This window comes from Prionailurus viverrinus, chromosome A1 (assembly GCF_022837055.1).
Source record: "Prionailurus viverrinus isolate Anna chromosome A1, UM_Priviv_1.0, whole genome shotgun sequence".
Taxonomy (NCBI): domain Eukaryota; kingdom Metazoa; phylum Chordata; class Mammalia; order Carnivora; family Felidae; genus Prionailurus; species Prionailurus viverrinus.
The window spans coordinates 758,944-782,977 of record NC_062561.1 but is presented as its reverse complement, the minus strand read 5'-3'; the positions used below and the strand labels follow the sequence as shown (position 1 = coordinate 782,977).

The 24,034-nt window shown below is 37.5% G+C and overlaps 1 protein-coding gene across 3 annotated transcripts in view; it reads right to left on the bottom strand.

Annotated features, from left to right (window-relative positions):
* The window catches only part of MPHOSPH8 (M-phase phosphoprotein 8), a 53,023-nt gene that overhangs the window by 16,151 nt on the left and 12,838 nt on the right, over window positions 1–24,034 (bottom strand). For all 3 annotated transcript variants that reach the window (XM_047873552.1, XM_047873563.1, XM_047873555.1), the window contains exons 2-7: window positions 15,339–15,494; window positions 11,875–12,720; window positions 10,466–10,565; window positions 8,414–8,671; window positions 737–862; window positions 566–654 (exon numbers count right to left, since the gene is read on the bottom strand). In XM_047873552.1, the coding sequence (XP_047729508.1) occupies window positions 566–654; window positions 737–862; window positions 8,414–8,671; window positions 10,466–10,565; window positions 11,875–12,720; window positions 15,339–15,494 (1,575 nt within the window). The remainder of the gene's footprint in view (window positions 1–565; window positions 655–736; window positions 863–8,413; window positions 8,672–10,465; window positions 10,566–11,874; window positions 12,721–15,338; window positions 15,495–24,034) is intronic.

The following is a 24,034-nucleotide window of genomic DNA, read 5'->3' as shown; positions in this document are numbered from 1 at the left end:
GGGGGAAGAGAGCATCTTTCTATTTTTTTTGAGAGAGAGAGAGAGAGAGACAGAGAGACAGAGACAGAGACAGACAGAGACAGAGTGAGCACGAATGATATAGGGAGAGAGAATCTTAAGCAAGCTCTACGCCCAGTGCAGAGCCTGACTCAGGGCTCGATCTCATGACCTGGAGCTGAACAAGAGTCAGATGCTCAACTGACTGAGTCACCAGGCACCCCTACTTTTATAATTAAAAAAAATTTTTTTAAATGTTTTTGAGAGAGAGAGAGAGAGAGAGAGAAAGAGAGAGAGCGTGCGAGCAAGCAGGGGAGGGGCAAAGAGAGAGACACACACAGAATCTGGAGCAGGCTCCAGGCTCTGAGCTGTCAGCACAGCTCAAAGCGGGGGCCTGAATTTATGAACCGCGAGATCACAATCTGAGCCGAAGTTGGTGCTTAACCGACTGAGCCACCCAGGCACCCCCTTACTTTTATAATTTTTAAAATATGAAAAGTAAAACTGAATTATGTGAAAAGCGCTACTTTCCATCTTTATTTCACGAGATTTTACTAAGATGTGTTACCTCTTGGTCCAGGTTATAGTCTTCATTTGAATTAAGTGCAACCTTCACAGCAATGTAATCCCCATTTTTCACAGCATCCCTCAATAAATCTACAATGAAAGAATTAAGATAAATTAGGCTTCACACATCTAGATTCATGAAAAGAATCTCCAAAATTCCCACACTACTCACTACTCGGAATTGCATCTGCTGTAGTAAAACTCTCATCTTCCCCATCAAGATGCTTTTGAAAATCTTCTAATTTCATCCACTCCAACTTCAAGTCCATGCCCAAACTCAAAATCTGTTGTCTGCCATCTGGAACACAGAAGAGGCTTATTAATACACTTTTTTTTCCCCTGTAACAATGCCATTTTCTTAAGTTTGTAGTGTCTTTTGAAAAATTTTTTAACGTTTTATTTTGGAGACAGAGACAGAGTGTGAGCAGGGGAGGGGCAGAGAGAGGGAGACACAGAATCTGAAGGAGGCTCCAGGCTCTGCGCTGTCAGCACGGAGCCTGATGCAGGACTCGAACTCACGAGCCACGTGTGAGATCATGACCTGAGCCGAAGTCAGATTCTTAACCAACTGAGCCATCCAGGAACCCCAAATCTCTTAACATTTCTATCTTTGGCCATTCTTCTTGGATATATATTTCCTCCAATCATTTATGTAGGTAAAGCCATTCTAAATGTGTAAACCAAACTTGTATGTAAATAAAAGCCACTGATCCTTCAGACTCAGCTCCAAACTCTCCTCCTGAAAGCCCTCTGTGCTCCCTCCTACCCATAAAGCAAGTGCTGGTTTCCTCCCTCATCTGTCTGACCCAGGGGCTCGTTAACATTAGGAAAGGACGTGTTGATCCACTATCGGCCATGCAACAAATAAGATTTGAACATAACTCATTAGGGAGTAATTCAAAACAACTGTGCTATTTTTTAAAGTTTTTTATTAAAAGAATTTTTAATATTTATTTTTGAGAGAGACAGTGCGAGCAGGGGAGAGGTAGAGAGAGAGGGAGACACAGAATCGGAAGCAGGCACCATGTTCCAGGCTCCGAGCTATCAGCACAGAGCCCAACGCTGGGCTCGAACTCATGAACTACGAGATCATGACCTGAGCCGAAGTCAAATGCTTAACCAACTGAGCCACTCAGGGCTCCAAAAAACAACCGTGCTATTTTAGAAAGTAAAAAACATAAATATTTTATGGTCAGAGTTAAAATATTTTCACCTAAAACCAATTCCTCAAATTTTACAAATGTTAGGCAGTTAATCTTGCCATCGAGATGAAGTTTGTAAAAGACATGCAAGTAAATGAAGGAAATTCTTCCAAAGCTCTTGATTCAAGCCAAGCTCTTGATTTGCACCTCCAAGAGCATTCCACTGTAGCAACAGCACAACCTTAGGAGCTGCACATCCTGGATTTTCTACATCCCAGCTCCACATGTCAGCTGCGTGGCTCTGAGTAAGTCACACCAAGTTGCCTTACCTCACTTTCTCAATAGCAGTAGTAATAGTAAAAGCAGCTACCGTTCAGTAAGAATTATCACATTTAATCCATGCACAATAACCTGTAAGGGGATACATGTTACAGGTAAGGTGAAGAGGTTCTGGATCTGCTCAGACACACATCAGTAAGCCAAGAGCCATATTCGTACTGTGACATATCTGAGCCCACAGCTGGACCTCCTCACTCTAGCACGGCACCATGGTACCACGAAAAAGATCCGGGAAGCAGGACACATGAGGGTTTATATCAGCTGAGAGAATATGGCCTAATTTACAGGACTCATACAAAGTAACAAGAAAAGGTTATGCTTCAGCTCAGATTTTGGTCTCTCACATAGCAAACTGGTTCAAAATCCTATGTTCATTCCTACCAAGTACTGGATCTTGATTCAGCATCTGGTAATTTTAACTTTTTCTCTTTATTTTTAATAAACTTTATCAGTTTTAATTTAAAATTTTATTTTTAATAACGCTAAGGAATGTGTTAGGAGGTGAACATCAGTGAACACAGCACTACCTTGAGCACAGAACCATGCCAGGACCTAAACACTCCCACCTGGTACCCACCCCCCCCCCCCCCACTGCCCTCCTCCAACAGTGATGTTAAGGATCCATAATTTCAATGTCATTCTCTTTCATTCTTTTAAAAATGGTTTTGCCATCGGGGCGCCTGCGTGGCTCAGTCAGTTGAGTGTCTGACTTTAGCTCGGGTCATGATCTCACCGTTCATGGGTTCAAGCCTGGCGTTGGGCTCTGTGCTGACAGCTCGAGCTGGGAGCCTGCTTTGGATTCTGTGTCTCCTCTCTCTGCCCCTCCCCTGCTCATGCTCTGCCTCACTATGTCTCTCAAAAAAGAATGAATGTAAAAAAAAAAATTTTAAGAAAGAAATATATGCAGAACTGTAGGTAATTTTTATATATTGGCCTTATATCCAATCACCTGTTAAACATTTAACATTTCTAAAAATTTGTGGATTCTTTTGAGTTTTCTACATATATGATAACATCTGATAATGAACAGCTTTTTGGGGGAAGGGAGAGGGGAGGCCTCCTTCCCAAAGGCTTGTATCTTTTGTTTTTCACTCTCTTACTGTACTGGGTAGACCTTAGAATAATGTGGAATAAAAGCAGTGACAGATGTTTGCCAAAAGTTTAACGTTCTTGAGAAAGCTCCCTTTTAATTTTTAATTTACATCCAAGTTAGTTAGCATATAGTATAATAATTATTTCAGAAGTAGATACCAGTGATTCATCCCCTACATGTAATACCCAGTGCTCATCCCAACAAGTGTCTTCCTTAATGCCTTACCCATTTAGCCCATCCCCCCTCATAGCCCCTCCAGCAACACTTGGTTGTTCTCTGTATTTAAGAGTCTTTTATGTTTTGTCCTCCTCCTTGTTTTTATATTATTTTTGCTTCCCTTCCCTTATGTTCATCTGGTTTGTATCTTAAAAGTCCTCATATGAGTGAAGTCATATGATATTTGTCTTATTCTGACTTATTTCACTTAGCATAATACCCTCTAGTTCTAGCCACATAGCTGCACATGGCAAGATTTCATTCTTTTTGATTGCTGAGTAATACTCCATTGTATGTATATATGTGTGTATATATACATATATATACACACACACACACACATACATGTATACACACACGTATAAACATGTATACACCCCCTCCCCACATATATACGTCACATCTTTATCCGTTCATCTGTCGATGGACATCTAGGCTCTGTCCATACTTTGGCTATTGTCGATAGTGCTGCTATAAACACTGGGGTGCATGTGCCCCTATGAAACAGCACACCTGTATCCCTTGGATATACACCTAGTAGTGCAATTGCTGAGTCGTAGGGTAGTTTTAACTTTTTAAGGAAGCTTCATACTGTTTTCCATAGTGGCTGCACCAGTTTGCATTCCCACCAGCAGTGCAAAAGAGATCCTCTTTCTCCGCATCCTTGCCAACATCTTTTGTTGCCGGAGTTGTTAATGTTAGCCATTCTGAGAGGGCTGAGGTGGTATCTCATTGTGGTTTTGATTTTATTTCCCTGATGATGAGTGATGTTGAGCATTTTTTTTCATGTGTCTGTTAGCCATCTGGATGTCTTCTTTGGAAAAGTGTTCATTCATGTCTTTGGTTCATTTCTTGACTGGATTATTTGGTTTTTGGATGTTGAGTTTGACACGTCCTTTATAGATTCTGGATACTAACCCTTTATCTGATATGTCATTTGCAAATATCTTCTCCATTCCATCAGTTGCCTTTTAGTTTTACTGATTGTTATCTTCACCGTGCAGAAGCTTTTTATCTTGATGAGGTCCCAATCGTTCATTTTTGCTTTTGTTTCCCTTGCCTCTGGAGACGTGTTGAAAAAGAACTTGCTGTGGCTGAAAATCCTAGAGGATTTTGATGGATTCCTGTCTTAACGTTTAGGTCTTTCATCCATTTTGAGCTTATTTTTGTGTATGGTGTAAGAAAGTGGTCCAGGTTCATTTTTCTGCATGTCGCTGTCCAGTTTTCCTGACACCAATTGCTGAAGAGACTGTCTTTATTCCACTGGATATTCTTTCCTACTTTGTCAAAGATTAGTTGGCCATATGTTTGTGGGTCCATTTCTGGGTTCTCCATTCTGTTCCATTGATCTGAGTGCTTTTGTGCCAGTACCATACTGTTTTGATGATTACAGGTTTGTAACACATTATTATATTATAAATGCCAGCCCAGCCCCAGGAATGTTCATCCAACCACACTGTTGCAGAGGCCTGGAGACTGTGGCCAGGTGGCAGCCTGCCCCAGAAAAAGTTCACATGATCGCGTGGCACCAGTGTTTCAGGGATTAGGGTCTATAACAACACACATCTGGCACCAGGCTTCACCCCCCTCTTAACATCCTTGTTCCAACACCAGCAAACGTGGCTGTTCTCCAGGGTTTGCTGAGACCTTTGCCTGTTGGGGCGAGGCCACACAGCCTCTACCAAATGTCCTCTCGGCAGGGGAACCACTACCTCTCCCTGTGTGGCCTAAGGACCCTGAGGACCTTGCTCTCTGCTCCTGAGGATGCACCCTTCCCACCAGAACTCTGCGGAGTTTCAGACTCTATACTCCCCTGTTCACAGAGTCTTAACCCTATCCAAACTCTCTTCCTTTCTCTTTTCTTCCTTTCTTGGGAATTCCCTTATGGGTATTTCTACTCTCTTTTTCTCTCCAGCTTCTTTCAAGGGGAGTGCTTTTCCCGTACTCTCCCTACTTTCTCTGTCCTCTCTCTGCAAGCAAAAACAGATCCCTACCCCTCTGCGGCTCCTCTCTACCCCAGTTCACCTCTCTGCACTGTGTACCTGCTGAGTTCTGCGGTTCAAGTTGTGCAGATTGTTGTGTTAATCCTCAGATCAATTTTCTAGGCGTGAAAGAGGGTTTAGTGTTGATCTGGCTGCATTTCAGGGACGAGAGATGCAAAAAACTTCCATGCTGCTCCACTATCTTGACCGTTCCCCGAGAAAGCTCCCTTTTATTAATTTGTTAGGTTTTGTTTTTTAGAAATTGAGGATGTTTCTGAATCAATTTCTCCTTTACTCACTGAATTCCTAAGGACTGCTAACTATTAGGTTATGTTATATTATAATAGGTTATGTTTTTACATACAGCTAGATTCAATTGCCTAACGTTTTGTTTGGGATACTTACATCTGAGTTCATGAGTAAGCTTGACCTGTCACTTTCCTTTCTTACAAAGTTTCTTTCTCATTATGGTTCTGAAAGTATAATGGGCCCAAGGAACAAGTTAGCATTCTTTATTTTAGGAAGACTTTTTTATAATTTTGGTAAGCTCTTGTATTGAAACTATCTGTGCCTGGTGTTAAATTTAAAAAAAAAATTTTTTTTTTTTACATTTATTTACTTTTGAGAGAGAGAGCAAGCAGGGAGGGGCAGGAGACACAATCCAAAGCCTGCTCCAGGCTCCAAGCAAGCTGTCAGCACAGAGCCTGATGCTGGGCTTGAATCCATGAACCATGAGACCAGGACCTGAGCCAAAGTCGGACGCTCAACCAACTGAGCCACCCAGGCGCCCTGTAGTGTTAAATTTTTAAGGCTATTTTAAATTACTATTTCACATTCTTTTTTTTTTTTTTTTAACATTTATTCATTTTTGAGAGACAGAGACAGAACACAAGCAAGGGTGGGGCAGAGAGAGAGAGAGAGAGAGAGAGAGAGAGAGAGACATTCAGACAGGCAGACAGACTTCAAAGCAGGGTCCAAGCTCTGAAGCTGTCAGCACAGAGCCCCATGTGGGGCGTGAACTCACAAACCACAAGATCATGGCCTAAGCTGAAGTCAGATGCCTAACCGACTGAGCCACCCACATGCCCCTCACATTCTTTAATAGCTGTAAAACTACTCAATTTTTGTATTTCTTTTTGGGTCAGTTTTGTTAAACTATATTCTCCCAGGAATTTTCCCATTTCACTCTATTTTCAAATCTATTGGTAAAAAACTGCTCACAGAATTATCTTTTTAATCTGTACACAATCTACAATCATGTCTCTTTTCTCACTGGAAATATTGTTTGTTTATGCATTCTCTTTTCAATTTTCATTCTTTAGTCAACATTGGTAGAAGCTTGTCTATTCTATTAGTCTTTTCAGTGAACCAACCTATGGCTCTACTGATGTTCCCTACTGTTGGAAGGAGGTCATTGAGAGGATACGACTTTGGGTTGACACAAGCAATGAGAGGCTTTTCTTCAGAAGGTTCCACCCACCATTTTCATACTAGGAGCTATTTCAAGGACATAGCCTTGAGAGTTTAAGGTGTTGTTGAGACTATCTGGACTAAGTATGTGACTGAATCCAGTTAAAGCCTCTATATAAACTTTTAAGATTCACAGGGAGGGGTGCATGTGTGTGTGTTGTGTGTGTGCACATGCACAGACTGATCTACTCGACTTGTGGCAAACGAAGGCAAGTCTCATATGTAAAGTCCCTTGCTTATTAAATCTGCCACCTATCAATCTGGAGTGGCCGGCCTCTTTCTTTGGTTACTTCCTGTACTCCCCAGACAGGCTGGATTCAGATTTCACCCAGGGAAGTCTGGAGTTTGCAAACCAACACCTACTATCTGTTCTTTATTGTTTAATATCCCAACAGCAAAGCCACTATTTGGCATGTGCCCTGTGGGCAACCTCTTTCGTCCCCTTTGTCTACTCCTCCTAGAAGGTGTCCCAATTTCCTGTAAGCTCAGCAATGTATCAGAAAGTATGTTTTACACAGTATTCAGAATCCAGCTGTATTGCAGTATGAGAGTCACCCAGACTATCTAGCCTGCCATACATCTGGAAATATTTTATTTTTATTTTTGAGAGAAAGAGCAAGAACGTGCAAAGGGCAGAAGAAGAGAGAGAATCTTAAGCAAGATCCATGCTAATCGTGGAGCCTGACGTAAGGCTCAATCCCATGACCCTGGGATCATGACCTGAGGCTGAAATCAAGAGTTGGTGGCTCATATGACTGAGCCACCCAGGTGCCCGCTGAAATACTTAAAAAATTCTCTTTGGGGTGCCTGGGTGGCTCAGTCGGTTAAGCAGCTGACTTCAGCTCAGGTAATGATCTCCTGGTTCGTGAGTTCGAGCATTTTGTTGGGCTCTGTGCTAACAGCTTGGAGCTGGAACCTGATTCGATTCTCTCTCTGCCCCTCCCCCACTTGCATTCTTTCTCTCTCTCAAAAACAAAGAAACATTAAAAAACAATTTTTTTTAATTCTCTTCAATTGTTTCTCAAGATTTACAAATAATAGAGTTTTACCAGGTTAATCTCTTTTGTTTATTGTGTCCTAGTTTTATATACGTGTGTGTGTGTGTGTGTGTCTGTGTGTGTATACACACGCTCTTCCCCACAGCTACTGTACTCTGAATTCTATCCGTGATTCTCCCTCCTTGGCAGCCAATTCCAACATCCCCAGGATAGCATTTATAATATAATTTTATTTTAGCAAGTGTTATTGCAAAGTTAAAAGGGTAGAATACAAGTAAGTCTGTATTTGATAATTTTCTGAAAGAAATCTAATGAGATATACAATCAGACTGCTTGGCAAGAGTAGGTAATGTAGAAAACCAAAAATCTTTATAATTTCTAAATGTGCTAAAAGCAAAGTATAGGAACTCAGAAAATACTTGTTTAATCAATTTAGAAGTCACAGAATGACTTAAGTCTTCAAGATAAAAATGTGTTTCTTTGGAAGGGTCAATAAAATCTACTTCATTACTTCCTGATCAGAATTATACTGGGAGAGAGGAGTTAGAAAAGTGAAATATGGTACATTATCCTGAAAAAATACTGCAAAATAATTACAAACATACTTACCAGAATTCTCATCTGCTTGGCTCATACTATCCAGAACCTCTTGATCACCTTCTGCAGCTATATAAGCCCAAGTATCAGTTTCATCTCTTGTATTTCTCCTTTCTTTAAGTAACTGCTTGTTTTCCTTGGTTTTGTGATCTTCTGTGGTTTTATAATCTAGTGGTATTTCTTCTCTTTTCCGATTAGTCTCAGGAAAATCATTTTTTTCTTCTGGAGTTAATTTAAATAAATCAAATGCATTTCTGATTTCCTTAAATGCTAGTGAAAAAATAAAATTGAGAATAAATATGACTCACAAATTTCTGTTGTAATCAAAAGAAAATCTAGGTATTAAAGAAATAGTAAGAATTTGAAATTTTTACTACTATCTGCCTTGGTTATAAAGCATGATCAGATTTACTATCAAAGCTGTGAACTTGTTTCAACTGGCCTTTCTACTGCCTGCTCAATATTTAGAAAGGTGTCTAAAGTGAATGGCTGTTAAACTAGGTGTTCGGAACTACTGCCTGTTTTGACAAAGGCCTACTGAAGATAGTGAGCCTCACAACAATCCTAGTCTCAGGACACCACTGTCCTTCTGCTAAAACAACTGCCTACAACTGTATCCCAAAGTTAACCTTGCACGAAAATGGCTCTTGGTGGAGGGAGAGTGGGGGAAACTGAAGGGTGCCAGCACACTGACCATGCACCCGGTAAAATTATACCTGATGTCTGTAAAAATCTACTTAGCTTTTAACTAAACATAAAAGTGGAAAGAAGATGGGGTGCCTGTGTGGCTCAGTCAGCTAAGCCCCCGGCTTCGGCTCAGGTCATGATCTCACGGTTCATCGTTTCAAGCCCCACATCGGGCTCTATGCTGACAGCTCAGAGCCTGGAGCCTGCTTTGGATTCTGTGTCTGCCTCTCTGTCTGCCCCTCCCCTGCTTGCACTCTGTCTCTCTCTCTCTCTCTCAACAATAAATAAACATAAAAAAATTAAAAAAACAAAGTTGAAAGAAGAGTGGCAAAACAACAGATATGACATAATAACCCCCAAAAAGGGCAGAATAGAAAACAACTAGGAAGAATTCCATTATAAACTCAGGGTACAAGACAGATAGATTTTATCAGCAGGGATGCTGAAAATTGGCCTCCTAGTGAGTACCATTATAAAAGGAGTGAACAGCAGTTTAAGAGTACATATTCCAAGTGTATGTGAGGAAGAAAAAAATTAGTTCCAACTGTACTATATTTTGAATCCCTAATCTCAACTCTGAAGAATGATACATGCTTAAAATATGGTACTTTGAATAGATACCCCTAAGTTATAACTACTTTATGCAAAATCCATCAAAACAAGTGGTCCTTCCCAGCTTCCTATAATACTCTAACTTACTGCTAAGTCCCAACCCAAGCTGTAACCAAAATCTAATTTGAATATTACCTCAGCCATATACAGACTTGGGTGGGTTGGGGGGGGGGGGGGAGGACAAGAAATTACCTATCTTTTAGAATCACTGCTTCATGAGAACATGTGTTCCAAGTACTTTTGGTACATGAACTAAAATATCCAGTGGGGTTTATTTAAATGCTATAATGGTGAATGCTTTATAAAGTACCTGATTCTAGTACTGACATGTCATGGATTCTCAATTATGGTGTATCTTGATGTGATACAAAATTTAAATTCAGTATCATATTTATATAAATGACTCAGCGCTTAAATACAATTAACATATTAACAGTGGTTTGTCTCATTTAGCATCCATTGTAAGAGACCTTTACTTTTCCACCACAACGGATTTATAATGTACTAGATCAAGTACTAGCGTACTCTATCAAAAGGAGAAACAAAAGTGAACAGAAGAGAAAAAAATTACAGAAATATGAACTGTCATATAACAAAGTAACTGTTTAAACAAAAGTAGCATAAAGTTCTAAATTCTCCAGTGAATGAAATTTTCTAGTTCTGTGACACTGCAGGTTAGAAAAGAGAGACTGTCTTCACAGCAAATTAAATTTTTGTATAAAAGACTGCAATGGTAAAAGGTAAAATGTTAGTATTGACACTCACTCTTTAATCCCTTTGGCTCTTTACGACCTTTTTCTTCCTTGTCCAAATCCTGCCTTTTCTGGTATTTTTCTTTGGGTTCATTTTTTTTAATCTCTTTCTCCTAAAAGAGACATATGTAAGATCCAAAACAAGGACAGAGAAGGAACTGATACTATATATCTGAAAATTGGAAAACGCAGGTTCCTGGCATCAGTGACTGTCTTTTGGGTACTATGGCACATGACCACGGATTATTATATCCTTTTGAATGTCAACTGCTTCTTCAATCAAGATTATCCCTCAACTCTGATGATTTATAAAAATATCAAATTCAAAACTCAACACCTCACTCTTATTTTTTTTAATTATTAAAAATAAAGAAAATTCCAAAAAATCTTCCTACACTCCTACTAACCAAACAGGACCATTTTTATTTCTCCACATTCTCCCCTCTGATCATTGTAAATTTGCATAATTTTGTTGTTTAAAAGTTCATTTTCCTTTATTTACATCTCATAGATATTTTTACATGACTGGTTTCATATTTACAACTTTCCTCACTGTAACATTTTAGAACCTTTTCTATTTTTGCTACATTGACCTCATAATTAGTATTTCAATGGACAGGTAATAGTCCCAAAACTGATACAGCAATATTTTCCTAATCATTTCCCTCATGGAAATGGTATGGTAGACAGACTGGCATGAGTTTTAGTGAGGCTAACACTGCCATAAGTATCTTTGTGTACCTAGCTTTTTCTTCCTTTAAAATGACTTCCTTAAGATAAATCCACAAACACAGAATGGATGGGGAAAAAAAGATCTTTTTCATAGCCCACGATACTGTATATATGTATACCTTAATAATGTGGAAAATATTTCCATTTTGAAAAGCCATATGAAAATAATTTTTATAATAATGGGATAACTCCTATTAAACATATTTTTGTAAGATTAAAAAAGATTCATAATGTTAGTGCTTATTATTTAAGTAAAAAAGTAGTATATTTTTAAGACCACAGGAAAAATACCACGTAAGGTATGAAAAGCTGAGCTGATGAAGCTTATTTTCAGTTTTACTGCACAATGTTACACATCATCTGAGTAGCCCTGAAAAAAATCCTAGTTTTGTTCACAAATTAGTCCTCAATTTTCTAGTCGTAATCTAAAAGAAAGCAAATTTTAAGACTAAGAGATTAGTGTGGGAGGTCCAAAAGCTGGATGATCTTCATCATTTATAACTACCTATCCTAATCACACATTAAGGAACTCCCTAACCACAGAAAAACCATTCTTATAGTTTGTTACACCATTTCCACTTTGTTTTTGTAAAGTTTCTTGAACACTCAAAGGAGTGCCAGCTTGACAGGAGCATTTCTGTACTCTGTAAGATTTTTACTGCCCTTCAACTGATCCCCCCAAGTACTTACCTCCCCAGCTGAGTCAGCAGACCTGAGGCCTCTCTCTTCCACACCTGCTCTTGAACTCTTCTGTGTCTGGGCAGGTGCAGGTATCAGCTTATCTAACTCTGTGGTGCTTCTGCCTCTGTCCTGACTCCTTTGCTTCTTATGTATAGGTTTCTTCTCTAGGAAAAGGTTCCTGTTTTCTAGTGTTTTGCTCTCTCTGAGTTCCTCAGTCTTTCTCAGTTTTTTCCTTTTTCTCTTTGCTTTGACATCAGCATCTTCATCGGCACTCACAGAGCCATCTGGCTGTTTATCAAAAACATCCTGAATTGCATCTTGCCCTGCTTTGTCTTTCGCACTTTTAATCTTCTGTTTCTCTTCTCTGTTGTCAGAATGAAAATCTTCATTGTCATCTTCTTGAGAAGGGGAGTCATTAAGTACACTTGATTCAGATTCCAACTGAGATTCAACACATTTCTCTTTTTTTGTTTTTCTGTTTTCTTTGGAATCTTCTCTTATTTTAGCCTTTAAATCTCTTCCTTCACCCTTTTTAACTTTCTTTAATTCCTTAGTTTCTTTTGTGTCCTCTTTTTTGGGCTTTTTGGATTCCTTTATTTCTTCTTTGGCTTCCGAAATTCTTTTCTTTGTCCTCAAATCAAAAACTAAACTTTCAGAAGAGCTCTCCAGGTCTGGTTTGGATTTATCTTTTAGTTTCCCAGTCTTTGCTTTTTTCTTTTTCAGATCATCTGGGCTTTTCTCTTCTCTATGCCTCAATTTTTTCTTTTTCTTCTTTGGAGAAGTATCTTCTTTTGTCTCACTTTGCTGATCACTATCAGAATTTGCCTCAAATATGTCATTATTTAAGGACAGTTTCTATAAGATATAAAAAAGACTTAAATACTCATTAACATAGTAACTGGAAAAGTAGTACGAATGAAATCTAGTAGTAATTTTTTTCCCCAAGTTTCTCAACTTCTTAAAATTATTAATTGAAGTTGTATATGACTTATGTCTCTGATTTAGCAAATAGGTCTTGGTTGTGATACTGAGCATCATTTTAAAATGAAAGCAGATAAACACAGTGAAAAAAACGTTAGTGCCACTGAAGGTCCTAAACTAAAGCAGAAGTGAGTAATAACAGCCTTATGAATGGTGTGTTTTACATGATCTGAAGTTCAAATTTTCCAAAAACACCAAAAAAGTTATCTGTATAGAATTGGCTGTCAAAAAAGTAGTTATCAATCCAAAAGCAAAGTTTTTTTAAGACTGAATCCTAGATGTCCTTAAATTTGCTGTTATATTTCACAGTTACATACGGAATAAGCAAGACTGTACACAAATCTTACTTCCCCAACTGATTTGATTTGTGTTGTATAATCTGAAATACCTCCTATGGAAAATAAAGTTTCCTATTCTAAAAAAACAAAACAAACAAAAACCCTAAATAAACAAACAAAACCACACCTTAAAAATATAATATGTATAGGGGCGCCTGGGTGGCTCAGTCGGTTTAGGGTCCGACTTCGGCTCAGGTCATGATCTTGCGGTGTGTGAATTTGAGCCCCGCGTCAGGCTCTGTGCTGACAGCTCAAAGCCTGGAGCCTGCTTCAGACTCTGTGTCTCCTTCTCTCTCTGCCCCTCCCCTGCTCATGCTCGCTCTCTCAATAATAAATAAATGTTAAAAAAAAAATAAAAAAGATTTATTACATGTATAGACACAGAAACACTATGCAAACACTATGCAGTATTTTTAGCTCCCATTTCCCCAAATTCTTTTCTTCTAAATGACTTGGGGGTAGAAAGGGAGGGAAAAGATAGGTACATTTACAAAATGTTTTCCCTACAGTGTGTAAGAAATGAATGCCACTAAGGTTACAGAGACAGTGAGAATATGGTGGAATTGGCATAAGTTTTTCAATTTCCCAGAAGCACTTCATAAAAAGACAAGACTAGGGTGCCTGGCTGTCTCAGTCAGTAGAACATGTGACTCTTCTTTTTTTTTTTTTTTTTTTAAAGAATTTTTTTAAATGTTTATTTTTGAGAGAGGGGAAGGGGCTGAGAGAGAAGGGGACAGAGGATTCAAAGCGGGCTCTGCGCTGATATAGGACTCAAACTCACGAGCTGTGAGATCGTGATCTGAGCCACCCAGGAGCCCCTGCAAGTATTTTTTTAAAATGTGGTTGAAACTCAAATTGTAGGGAAAAAAGATCAACATTCAGTCCTTAAAATAAAGACTTCAACTAGGTAAGAATCTATTTCTTGTGAAAAATTTTCACCATATAGTTCTAAGTTTGAGAACTCTGCCAATATTCTAAAAAAAAAAATAATTTCTAATGGAAAAGAAAAAAAGCAAGAGCAAGTTGAGAAAGAGTTGGTTTAATTTATAAAATAGAAGCTTGGAATGAAATTTACATGGGAAAGAACAATGGGAAAGTCTTATAAGATTCATAAATAAAGCCAATTATTTGTGGAAAAAGAGGACCAAGGATAAAACAATGGACAAATTCACAGAAGAAAACCCTCACCCTAACTTTTGCATCTGTTTTAATATTATCCCACTCTAGCCCACCATCAAATCTTTTTTCAAACTGATTACAGAACTTTAACTTATCTAAGCTCCTCTGATCTCTTTATCCTTACTATCAGAAAAAGCTTACTAAAAAGCAATAAAGTAGCTAAAAACTAAAGTGGGAATAGAAGAGAAAAACAAAAGACCTGGATAATCAGCTCTGTGCATAATCTGTAACAGATTAAAATTTACAGCTTTATATAATGATCTAAGATTTATTTTATTTTAATTAGCATAAAAATCAGACATAAGAAATGTGTTAATAATGCAGACAAAATATAAAGTATGCACTGTACAGTAGTAACATGAATAGTACAGAATATATTCTTTTTTTTTTTTTTTTTAATTTTTTTTTTCAACGTTTATTTATTTTTGGGACAGAGAGAGACAGAGCATGAACGGGGGAGGGGCAGAGAGAGAGAGGGAGACACAGAATCGGAAACAGGCTCCAGGCTCTGAGCCATCAGCCCAGAGCCTGATGCGGGGCTCGAACTCACGGACCGCGAGATCGTGACCTGGCTGAAGTCGGACGCTTAACCGACTGCGCCACCCAGGCGCCCCTAGTACAGAATATATTCTTAAGGTACATAAAAACAAGATGCTCAAATCATGGACAAATAAAGTTCCGACATGTTTTTAACCCCCCCACTTTCACCTTACTGTTGACTGGAAGGAAAATATTAATCAACACGTACAAACTATACTTGTTCATCAACCGTGATCATAGGTTGACGACAGAAAGAAGAGTTTGGCAAAAATCAATATAAGCATTCTATGACAATCAAGTGGCTATACAGAATTTATAATAGGAATACTATATATTTTATTACCATTTGTAAATTTTTACTGCACATTCCTTATACCAGTAAAATTTGTAATAAGTTTATTATACTAAAAAAAGAAATATGAACTAACATGATACCTGAATATCCTTCTTGACTGGCTTAGCTTTGTTCTCCACAACTTTCTTCCTAAATTCGAGAAGAACTTCTTTACAGTCCTCAAGATGAATCTCAGGCTCCCAAGTATCATCATCTGATGTGTACCCTTTCCATCGAACTTTGTAAAGGATTTTACCCTGTTACAGAATTAAAAACAGGCAAATAAAGGACATTAAATTTGATAATATAAGTGATTAAATTTCCAAAAACATAAAACCCTGAGAATGCATGAATGAACTTGAAATGGAGATTAACATCATTATAAAGTATGTTCATCTCTTGAAGCAAGTGGGTTTAAGAAAAAACAGTGCCACACCAGGGACGCCTGGGTGGTTCAGTTGGTTAAGCGTCCAACTTTGACCTAGGTCATGATCTCGCCATTCCTGAGTTTGGGCCCCATGTCAGGCTCTGTGCTGACAGCTCAGAGCCTGGATCCTGCTTGGATTCTGTGTCTCCCTCTCTCTCTGCTCCTCCCCAACACACGCTGTCTCTCTCTCTCAAAAATCAATAAATGTTAAAGAAATTTAAAAAAAAGAATGAAAAAACAGTGCCACACCAAAACTAAAAATAAACAAATGGGACTATATCAAACTAAAAAGCTTCTACACTACAAAGGAAACCACTAATAAAATGAAAAAGCAACCTACTGAATCGGAAAATATTTGCAAATCACATGTCTGATAAAGGGTTAATATCCAAAATATATACAGAACTCAAACAACTCAATAACAAAAAACCCTCAAACAATCTGATTAAAAATTGGGCAGCAGATCTTTCCAAAGAAGACATATAGATGGCCAAGGGGGGGGGGGGGTGTGGAGTACAGATGGCCAACAAATACATGATAAGATGCTCAACACCACTAATCATTAGAGAAATGCAAATCAATAACACCATGAGATCTCATTATAAAAAAGAAATAACAAGTATTAGGAAGGATGAGGAAAAAAGGAAACCCCCTGTGCAATGTTGGTGAGAATGGAAACTAGGTTAGCCGCCATGCAAAAACAGTATAAACGTTCCTCAAAAAATTTAAAAAACACAAACTACCATATGACCTAGCAATTCCATTTCTGGGTATTTATCTGAAGAAAACAAAAATGCTAACTTAAAAAGATATATGTACCCCCATGTTCACTGCAGCATCGCTTCAACAGCGAAAGAGTGGAAATAGCCCAAGTGTCCTCAACAGATGAATGAAGAAAATGTGGTGCGTGTGTGTGTGTGTGTGTGTGTGTGTGTGTGTATACACAAACTTATGTATATGCACATGTGTGCGCACGCGCACGCACACACATGCACACAAATGGAATATTATTCGGCCATAAAAAAAGAATGGAATCTTGCGCCTGGCAACATGTCTGGACTTCAAGGACATTATACTAAATAAAATAAGTCAGACAGAGAAAGACAAAACTGCATAATCTCACTTATGTATGGAAGGTAACAAAACAAAATGAAAACCCAAGCTCACAGATAAAGACAACAGACGAGGTTGCCAGAGGCAGGGGTTAAGAGTAGAAGATACAGATGAAGGGGGCAAAAGGCACTTCCAGTCATAAAACAAGTCATGGGGATGTAATGTGCAGCATGGTGACCACAGTTAATACTGTACTGCATACTTAAAAGTTGCTAAGAAAGCAGATCTTAAAAGTTCTCATCATAAGAAAACGTTTGTAACTATGTAAGGTAACAGATGTTAACTAGACTTACTGTGATGATTTTGCAGTGCATAAAAATATTGGATCATTATGTTGTACACCTGAAACTAATACTAATACTACTGGTATATGTCAATTATACCTCAATTTTTAAAAATTAAAATACATAAACAGTATTACTGATCTACTTTTCATAAATTGAAGACTGAGGTCCTTCTCTGATTATATAAGCAACATGTAATCTTTGAAAATCAATAAAAAGCAGGAAAAAACCCAAAAACCACCCATAGAGTATTGATAACGATTCGACCTATTTCCCACTCTTTACATTTACAAATATATTTACAAATATGTAATTATAACTACGTATTAAACACATATTGCTTAGAACACTAAGTGTATCATTTAGATACTATCTAATACTATGATTTTACTTTCTTTTTTCACCTAGATATGGAACACTTCTTGTTTTAATATTTTTCAAAAGCATGATTTTTACTGATTGTTTTAAATACAATAAAAAATACAAAAAACCTCTCCCTTTGGAAACCAAAGGTTGTTTTGTTTCCAATTTCTTTTTAAACAAAGCTGTTACATACTTGTGCATCTCTCATCAGGTTGCTAGAATAAAGTCCCCAAAGACAGATCAATTGGGTCAAATGATAAAGCCATTTAAACACTGTTAAGGGGTACCTGGGTGGCTCAGTTGGTTGAGCCTGCAACTTTGGCTCAGGTCATGATCTTGCAGTTTGTGGGTTTGAGCCTTATGTCAGACTCTGTGCTGACAGCTCAGAGCCTGGAGCATGCTTCAGATTCTGTGTCTCTCTCTCTCTCTGCCCTACCCCCATTCACATTGTCTCTCTCTCCCAAAAATAAATAAACATTAAAAAAAATTTTTTTAACAGTTAAAACACACTGCCAGAAAAAATATTTCTAGAAAAGATGTTCCAATTTACATTTCCACAAGATAAAAGAGCTCATCTCTGTATATCTCTGCAAACTATACAGGGCCTATCTCCTATTTTAGTTTGGTCATTCTGTGAGCTAAGAATGGTTTTTACATTTTTAAATGGTTGAAAACAAATCAAAAGAATAATTACATACAAATCAAGTGCTTTATAATCTGTCATGCATGGCCTAAATCTTGGCATTTATTAGCTCATTTAATCTTTACAACAACCCTGTGAAGTACTATTACTCATTTTATAGAGGAGGAAACTGAAGCTTCTAGAAAAAGTAACTAGTAAAGATTACACAGCTAAAAAGTAATTCGGCTGAAATTAACACCCAACGGCACTTAACCAGCTTCTGCATATGAAAAGTTATATCCAACTCTGTGAGGATAGTATGTATAAGTATCCAAAGGTGGATGCAGTTAACATAGCCTAGTGAGGTCCCAAGAGAGAAGATCACAGTCTTTGAGAGAAGGAAGGATTTTTAGGATAATGAGGTCATGCCTTCCCCATGAACATTAACTTTAAAAGCTAATTTTGCCTCTCAACCTACAAAGTATAATATTTACTATATGGCAATTTACCAAAGTCTGCTGACTTCAGCTTTATGATCACTTACATAATTATTATTAAGCCATTCACATTTTTTCTTTCAAGAATTACCTGCAATATGCCCACTTTAACCACTGCTATTTAACACTGTACCATGAGTTCTAGCCAGAGCAATTAGATAAAAAGATGTAAAAGGCATTCAAGTTAGAAAGGAAGAAATACAACTACATTCACTCTATATAGAAACTCCCAAAGAATCACAAGAAAACGACTAGATCTAATGAATGAATTGAGCTTGAAGAGTACAAGAATAACACACAATCATCAGCTGTGTTTCTACACACATGTAATGCACAGTCCAAAAAGGGAATTGTTTTTGCCTTCAATTTTTATTTTAATTCCAGTTAGTAAACATACAGTGTAATATTAGTTTCAGGTGTACAATACAGTAGTTCAACACTTCCATAATCACCCTGTGTTCATCATGACAATGGCATTCCTTAATGCCCCTCACCTATTTAACCCGTCCCCCCACCTACCACCTCTCTGGTAACCTTCAGTTTGTTCTCTATAATTGTCTGTTTCTTGATTTGTCTCAGTCTCTCTCTTTTTGCCCTTTGCTTGTTTGCTTTGTTTCTTAAATTCCACACGAACAAAATCATACGGTATTTGACTCTGACTTATTTCACTTAGCATTATCCTCTCTAGCTCCATCTATGTCATTGCAAATGGCAAGATCTCATTCTTTTCGATGGCTGAATAATACGCCATTGTGTGTGTGTGTGTGTATATATATATATATATATATATATATATATCACATTTTTATTCATTCATCAATCGATGGACACCTGGGCTGCTTCCATTCTTGATTATTATATCCAATGCTGCTATAAACACAGGGTGCATGTATCCCTTTGAATTAGTGTTCTTGTACTCTTCGGATAAACACCCTGTAGTATACTAGACCATAAGGTAGTTCTATTTTTAACTTTTTGAGGAACCTGCATACCGTCTTCCATGGTGGTCACACCAGTTTACATTCCCGATAACAACACAAGAGGGTTCCTTTTTCTCTACATCCTCGCCAACACCTGTTGTTTCTTGGGTTATTGATTTTAGCCATTCTGATAGATGTAAGGTGATATCTCATTGTAGTTTCGATTTTCATTTCCCTGATGATAAGTGATGACGGGCATCTTTTCATGTGTCTGTGGCTATCTGTATATCTTCTTTGCAAAAATGTCTGTTCGTGTCTTCTATTTATTTCTTAACTGTATTGTTTTTGGGTGTTGAGTTTTAGAAGTTCTTTATATATTTTGGATAGTAACCCTTTATTAGATATGTCATTTGCAAATATCTTCTCCCATTGTTCCTTCACTGTGCAGAAGCTTATTATTTTGATGTAGTCCCAATAGTTTTTTGCTTTTGTTTCCCTTGCCTTAGGGGATAGATCTAGAAAAAAGTTGCTATGGCCGATGTCAGAGAAATTACTACCTGTGCTCTCTTCTAGGATTTTTATGGTTTCAGGTATCACATTTAGGTCTTCAATTCATTTTGGTTTTTTTTTTCCTGTATGGTGTAAGAAAGTGTTTCCAGTTTTCCTCTCCCCACCCCCCATTTCCCCATTTGTTGAAGACACTGTCCTTTCCCAATGGATATTCTTTCCTGCTTTGTCAAAGATTAATTGACCATGTAACAGTTAAGAGGCTGTCCTTTTCCCATTGGAGGTTCTTTCCTGCTTTGTCAAAGATTAATCACCATATGGGGCGCCTGGGTGGCTCAGTCGGTTAAGCGTCCGACTTCAGCTCAGGTCATGATCTCACAGTCCGTGAGCTCGAGTCCCGTGTCGGGCTCTGGGCTGATGATGGCCCAGAGCCTGGAGCCTGCTTCCGATTCTGTGTCTCCCTCTCTCTCTGACCCTCCCCCGTTCATGCTCTGCCTCCCTCTGTCTCAAAAATAAATAAACGTTAAAAAAAAACAATTAAAAAAAAAGATTAATCACCATATAATTGTAGGTTTACTTCTGGGTTTTCTATTCCATTGATCTATGTGTCTGTTTTTGTCCCAGTACCATACTGTTGACTACTACAGCTTTGTAATATAACTTGAAGTCCAGAATTGTGAGGCCTTTAGCCTTGCTTTTTTTCATTCTTTTTTTTCCCCCCAAGACTCCTTTGGTTATTCGGGGTCTTCTGTGGTTCCATACAAACTTTAGGATTTTCTGTCCTAGGTTCCATGAAAAATGCTATTGGTATTTTGACAGAGATTACATTAAATGTGTAGACTGCTTTGGGTAGTACAGACACTTTAACAATATTTATTCTTCCAATCTATGAGCAGGAATGTCTTTCCACTTCTTTGTGTCATCTTCAATTTCTTTCATCAGAGTTTTATAGTTTTCAGAGTATAGGTCTTTCACCTCTTTGGTTAGGTTTATTCCAAGGAATTTTATTATTTTTGGTGCAACTGTAAATGGGATCATTTTCTTAATTTCTCTTTCTGCCACTTCACTACTGGTGTACAGAAATGCAACAGATTTCTGTACATTGATTTTGTATCCTGTGACTTTACCAAATTCGTTTATCAGTTCTAGCAGTTTTTTGGTGGAGTCTTTGGGGGTTTTCTGTATAGAATATCATGTTATCTGCAAATAGTGAAAATTTTACTACTTCCTTACCAATTTGGATGGCTTTCATTTCTTTTTATTGTCTGACTGCTGTGGCTAGGACTGCCAGTCCTATGTTGAATAAAAGTGGTGAGAGTGGACATCCTTGTCTTATTCATGACCTTAGGAAGAAGCTCTGTTTTCCCCATTAAGGATAATGTTAGTTGTGGGTTTTCCATATATGGCCTTTATCATATTGAAGTATGTTCCCTCTAAACCTACTTTGTTGAGGGTTTTTATCATGAACAGATGTTATACTTTGTCAAATGCTTTTTCTACATCTATTAAAATGATCCTATAGGTTCTTTTCTTTTTTTTTTTTAAGTTTATTTTGAGAGAGAGAGAGAGTATGCATGCATGTGCAAGGGGGAGAGAGAGTGGGGGAGACACAGAGAGAGAGAGAAAGAGAGAGAGAGAATGAATCTCAAGCAGGCTCCATGCTGTCTGCACAGACAGTTTTGTGGGGCTTCATCCCACAAATCATGAGATTATGACCTGAGCTGAAATCAAGAGTCAGATGCTCAACTGACTGAGTCACCGGGATGCCCCATTATCCTTTCTCTTACTGAAGTGATGTACCATGTTGATTGATTTGCAAATACTGAACCCTTGCAACCCAGGAATAAATCCCACTTGACTACGGTGAATGATTTTTTTAAATGTATTGTTAGATCTGGTTTCCTAGTATTTTGTTGAGAATTTTTGTATCTGTGTTCATCAGGGATATAGGTCTGTAGTTCTCTTTTTTAGTGGTGTCTATCTGGTTTTGGGATCAGGGTAATGCTGGCCTCACAGAATGAATTTGGAGGTTTTCCTTCCTTTTTAATTTTGTGGAATAGTTTTGAGAAGAATAGGTATTAACTCCTCTTTAAATGTTTAGTAGAATTTTCCTATGAAGCCACCAGGTCCTAGACTTTCGCTTGTTGGGAAATTTTTTAATAGTAACTCAATTTCTTTGCTGGCTATTGGACTGTTCAAATTTCTATTTCTTTCTGTTTTAGTGGTTTATATGTTTCTAGGAATTTCTCCATTTTTTTCTAGGGTGTCCATTTTGTTGGCATACAGTTTTTCATAATATTCTCTTATGATTATATTACTATCATGTTAGTTGTTACTTCTCTGATCTCATTTGTGATTTTTATTTCAGTCCTTTCTCTTTTTTTCTTGATATCTCTGGCTAGAAGTTTATCAATTTTACTTTTTCCAAAGAACCAGCTCCTCGTTTTATTGATATGTTCTTTTGGGTTTTACTTTTTAGTTTCTGTATCATTTATTTCTGCTCTAATCTTTATCATTTCCTTCCTGCTGTTTTTTTCTTCTTTCTTTCTTTTTTGTTATTCTTCTAGCTTCTTTAGATGTAAGGTTAAATTGTTTATTTGAGATTTTTCTTGCTTCTTGAGGTAGGCCCATATTGCTATAAACTTCCCTCTTAGGACTACTTTTGCATCATCCCAGAGGTTTTGGACTGTTATGTTTCAATTTTCATTTGTTTCCATGTACTTTTAAATTTTTTTTAATTTCCTGGTTTACCTATTCATTGTTTAGTAGCATGTTACTTAACCTCCATGTATTTGTAGTCTTTCTAGATTTTTTCTTCTGGCTGACTTGCAGCTTCATAGTGTTGTGGTAAAAAAGATTTATGGTATAATTTCGATCTTGAATTTGTTGAGCCTGGTTTTGTGAGCTGATGTGATCTATTCTGGAGAATGTTCTGTGTGCACTTGAAAAGAATGTGTATTCTGTTCTTTTAGGATGGAATATTCTGAAATTATCTGTTAAATCCATCTGATCCAGTGTGTCAATCAAAGCCATTGTTTCCTTGTTGATTTTCTGTTTAGATGATCTACTGATGTATGTTGGGATGTTAAAGTCCGCTACCATTACTGTATTATTATTGGTTCGTTCCTTTATGTTTGTTACTGTTTTATGTATGGGCGCTTCCAAGCTGGGTGCATAAATATTTACAACTCTTGTATCTTCTTGTTCAATTGTCCCATTATATAGTGTCTTTGTTTCTTGTTACAGTCTTTATTCCCAAGTCTATTTTTTCCAACCTAAGTATCATTACTCCAGCTTTCTCTTGATATCCATTTGCATGACAGATGTTTCCTCATTCCCTCACTTCCAATCTGCACATGTCTTTAGGTTTAAAACAAGTCTCTTGTAGGCAACATATAGATGACTCTTGGTCTTTTATCTATTCTGTCATCCCATGTCTTTTGATTGGAATGTTTGGTCTATTTACATTCAAAGTAACTATTGGTAAATATTATTTATTGACATTTTATTGCTAATTTTGTGGTTGTTTCTGAAGATTTTCTCTGATCTTTTCTTTCATGTTTTGTTGATTTTCTTTACTGATATATTTAGATTTCTTTCTCTTTTGTATGTTTATTAGTGGTTTTTGACATGGTTCCCATTAGATTTGTATATAACCTCTTTTACATATAGTAGTCTATATTAAATTGATGGTCATTTAAGTTTGAGCTCATTTTCTCTCCTCTACTCCCCACATTGTAGGTTAAGTATATATTAGCATATCTTATGTCCTTTCTTTTGTGTATGAGTTCCTTGACTGATTTTTTATAGAAATATTCATTTTTACTGTATTTCATACCTCTATACTGTCACTTTTGGTCTATCTTTTCAAAGAGTCCTCTTTAACAGTTCTTTCAGGGCTGGTTTAGTGATTATTTATTTATTTATTTATTGCCCAGGAAACTCTCCTTCTATTCTGAATGATACCCTTGCTGGACAGGGTATTCTTGGCTGCAGATTCTTCCCATTCACCACATTGAATACATCATGCCACTCACTACCAGCTTGCCAAGTTTCTGCTTAAA